Below are 4,266 nucleotides of genomic sequence, written 5' to 3' on the forward strand. Positions count from 1 at the left end.
CACATTTCAGGCGTTTTCTTCTTATTTATAATTAAGCAAGTCAAAATGCCTAATCTTTATGGCATTAAGCATGCATGTGTTAATGCGGTTGTACTTTTATGTCAGCCTTCATTCCAAACTACTTTCTGAAGCTCGAAATTGGTCATTTTCAACTCACATTGTCCCGATTTACACATTCTCTGAGCTGCACTGTGGTGAAGGAGTTAACATTTAACCCTTACAGCAAGTAAGTTCAAAGCAGGACTTGGGGAATTTTCTGTGTGCAAGATGTAAACAGAAGATTTCACTTATTTTATTACTTTTAACTTAATAAAACTTTGACTTTTACTCTCATTTTTATGCAGTTTTTAATCCTTTTGTTTGAATGCATTTCATAATATGCAAATTGTTAAGTATCTCCCATAACCCAACCAAAATTATTTTAATTACTTGGGTGACTTCATGGCTGTGGGTGGAACTGGATTCTTTGTATTGTGATGGATTAGTGACACGTCCCGGGTGTAACCTGGCTTCTCAATCTGCAGGGTTTGGCTCTAGTGCACTGGAAAGCTGTTGAATGAATTTATACATTTATTAGCCTGGATTACTTGTAAAAATGAGCCTCTGTATTACATGTTATAATAGGTTACGTAACCCTTAACATTTGAACATCTTAATTCCGGAGGGAAATTGTTCATGACGACAGATCATCATTGTGATTTCAATTTCACTTCTTAAAGGAGATCAACATCTGTTCAGGGATGGAAGATGAAAATGTGCCTGTGTATTAATTCTACTACAATTACAGCAACAACAAAAAGCAGAGCTGATTCATTGTGAAAGTGTCCCTTAAATCAGATGGAGTTCATGTGAAAATAATATAGGAACTCTGGGGGGTAAAAATGGTGCTCACCAAGTAGTTCTTTATTACGATGGAGAGCAGAGGAAAATGTTCTGCTGAGGGGGCACCTGTCACATTTTTTTCTGCCATATTCACATTTTCTATTAGATGAAGTCTTTCAATACTAATGAAAATATGACAGGGACGACACAATCAACTGAAAGCACAAAAAAAAGATTTCTAATGAAGGAGATAGCAATACAATTTAAATATAGAAGGAAAAAAAAAAAAGTGAAACCGAGACATTAATTTTTTGTGGCTTTAGCAATCCAAAAAGTTGGCAGCCATGAGCAGTTCCAGTGCGATCTCCGGAGCGATGGGGAATTCTGGGATTTCGGTGGAGCTGTTGGTGTACCGGACCTTGTAGGTGAAATACATGCAGACCTTAGACAGGACGTGAGATGGGATCTCCCTGAAGTTCACTTCATTGGTTTCATTTTCAGCAAACTGTCCTGTGGGCAGACAGTTTCCCGACGTGTCAGCAGTTAAATGATTTATGCACACACCGTGTCAAACTCTGGACTAAGCATTCAAACTATTCCCCCCCACTAACAATATGGGGAATTTGCACTCTTGAAAAATGAATAGGTTATTAATGAATGCTCATCTGGTGTGAGTATAGTGCCACCAACTGGACAGGAAAATTCACAAAATGAGAGAGCAAATAAAACCCATTTTAATCAAGATACTTAGGTATTGCAGACTCAACCTCCTGCCAATCCACAGTCGATTAACCTAGTAAAGCATCAGCACGGAATATTTGATTTAATAATTGATGCACAAATAAATAGCTACAGCGCGAGAGGAACAACAATTCACAGCAAGCAATTTTCACAGAAACTGAAATTACAAAAAAACATACTTCGCTATAAATTAGTTGTGTGGAACTCATTTTAGTTGAGGGGTCATGTACAGACTAATTGGGTCTCAGTTGAGGCAGAGTGAGTGAAATGATGGCTTCATGACCTGTGAATAACTTCAAACTGTTTATTTTGTTTCAGTATTGAAAACACCTATGAATTCTGACAATATTGCCTTTAAATGACCCACATTCAACATCTTGGATTCATTTCAAGATGGATGGAAAAATCTCATTGCATCTTTGCAATTTCTAGATTCAATAATGTCATTTAGGAGGCTGTAGTTGCCATTTCTGATCTAACCATCACCTGAAAGCCAGGCAAAATCTCTAAAAGCCAAGTAAATATATTTTCTAGTAGAAAGATGAAAGCAAGCAGGGTTTTTTTTAAATACTGCTGATTAGGGATATAATTACTCGTATTCCTTAATACAGTGACATTCCTCTTGTTTTAGTTTTACATGGGATGCATTCATAAAGTACTTTGACTCTTTAAACTGATGCAACATTTGTTTAAAGATATGAGTTTCCTCAAAACACAATATCACAACACTTTCATCAATGCCACAATTCAGTTCCTACAGACAATACATTGAGTTTAAATGCACTGTAGATATTCAAACTATGAAACAAATGCTGACAATCCTGCCAGAAAATGTAGTAAACTACTTTCAGTCTTTTGTTTGACTGCTGACAAAAAGGATTATGTTAACAGGTCCCCTTTAACAGTCTTCCAATGCTGTTTTCCCTTTTGCCTTACAATCAGTCTTTGTGTGGCCTTTGTGCTCGTATTGGAGGGAGTGAAAGAGAAGAAAAGAACTACACCCGACATCATGCATGAAACTTACTAAAGAAAACCAGACAAGGACCAATTCCAGTGGTCATTGATTGGTACTGATCTGGTTCAGAGAGGGGGCGTCATAACATTATGAAATAGAATGAAATAATTTGGATTTCGTTTCTGGATTACGCAACTATTTTCCAAAGTAAAATAAACAAGGCAATCCCAAAGAACAGCTTTGTCTTTGTGCAAATCTTTACCTGGCCCACTGAGCATAGCTTTGATAGTGCCCGATGTGAGGGCGTGTTCTCTTTTCACGATGAATTCGTGGCCATCTGAAGAGATGAGCTTCACATACATGGCATCGGGCCCTTCACAGCCACCATAAGTTCTCTCTTCGCCGTCTGTAAAGTAACATCAACAGACAGGGCAGTCTTTTAACACTCTCTTACCTCGAACACGCAACAAGCAAGATCGTCACATGAGAGCAAACATTACAATAGCCTGCCAATTTGTTACACTGTATGAAATGGAAAAGAAAAAAAAACCTGCGTTGAAAATTTGGAGGTGTACTCTGTGTTAATTACTCACCCATCCTGCTCCGAAGTGTCTCAAACCTGAAATAGATATGATCATCAATCACACACGACGGGGAAACACTCAGATCAAGTTACATGGACTATATGAAACACGGCTCGGACAATTGTACAACGGGCTTTCTGAGATATTTATAGCAAACACTGCGACAAATGGCGAGGACACATCAGCTAGTGACTGCACGAAAACCAAACTATGAACCGAATCTAGGTGGATTCAAAGATACATCTAGTTCGCAAATCCAAACAGAGTCCTACAGCAGCTGTGGACATAAATATTTATTCTCTATTTTACAAGATTTTTTTTAGCGAGTCAGCATTAGCAAGCACAGGCTAGCGAGCTAGCGCACATCAAAACACTCGATGTTAGTTTACATCTTTTTGTCACAGTTGGAAATTGAGTCCCGATAACAAGTCAAGAATGCGAGGTGAGATATTATAGCTTGTTATGAAGACATATCAGTGTTTCTTACCGTTGCGAAGGTGAGTTTACGGCGTGTTTCAGCTAACGTTAGCCACAAGAGGATACAAACACCGGTCCGCACAGAATGTGCTCCGAAGAAACTAGTTCTCGAGGAGAACTGTTCCTCTTTGATATTAAAAATAAATAAATAAAAAAGTAAAATGCTATGGTTTTGGCTGAATCTGAAGTAAATTTTAAATCCAGATAGATTATCATGAAAAAGGACTTTAAAAAAAATTCAACAAAATAATGCACATAATAATGTTGAAATAATGTCTACAAATAATATGGCTGTAACTTCTCTTGTAAATATTCTTTGATGTGTTTTTCTGTTAAATTCATCTATACTTTTACAAGTTTAGCCCTGTCGATGTTATTACTTAATGTTACTTATTCATTTTTTGTTTAGTCTCATTGCTATTTTAAAATTCTATTCTATTTATTCTGTATATTCTATTGTGTGTGGAGCAAAGCTACAAAACGAATTGTAATCTGTTATTAATAAAGTATTTCTATTCTATTCTATTCTATTCTATTCTATTCGAATCACATTGGTCAGGGTGAATGAAACTTGGATCGCATTAACTCACCGGCAGCCCTTTTTAAAATCTTAATGAGGAAACATATGTTAATTGAATGGTGCAATATTCAAATTCATGCTATGCAGAGAACTTTCCTGATCAGGAT

The 4,266-nt window shown here is 36.9% G+C and overlaps 1 protein-coding gene across 1 annotated transcript; it reads right to left on the reverse strand.

The window, feature by feature from the left end:
* Positions 1-876: 876 nt before the first annotated feature.
* On the reverse strand, positions 877-3,684 carry eloca (elongin C paralog a). Its single transcript, XM_080515375.1, has 4 exons — positions 3,590-3,684; positions 3,112-3,137; positions 2,781-2,924; positions 877-1,332 (listed from the first exon to the last, which is right to left on the reverse strand). Exons 2-4 carry the CDS (start codon positions 3,113-3,115, stop codon positions 1,142-1,144), a joined length of 339 nt encoding a protein of 112 aa, XP_080371501.1. The 5' UTR covers positions 3,116-3,137; positions 3,590-3,684; the 3' UTR covers positions 877-1,141.
* Between the last annotated feature and the right edge of the window lie 582 nt (positions 3,685-4,266).

The sequence above is a fragment of the Blennius ocellaris genome, assembly GCF_963422515.1.
Source record: "Blennius ocellaris genome assembly, chromosome: 19".
NCBI lineage: Eukaryota > Metazoa > Chordata > Actinopteri > Blenniiformes > Blenniidae > Blennius > Blennius ocellaris.

Coding starts and splice junctions, on each gene's coding strand:
- eloca (XM_080515375.1), bottom strand. Junction 1,333..2,780: donor AGCTATGCTCAGTGGGCCAG/GTAAAGATTTGC, acceptor GTCTGCCCACAG/GACAGTTTGCTGAAAATGAA.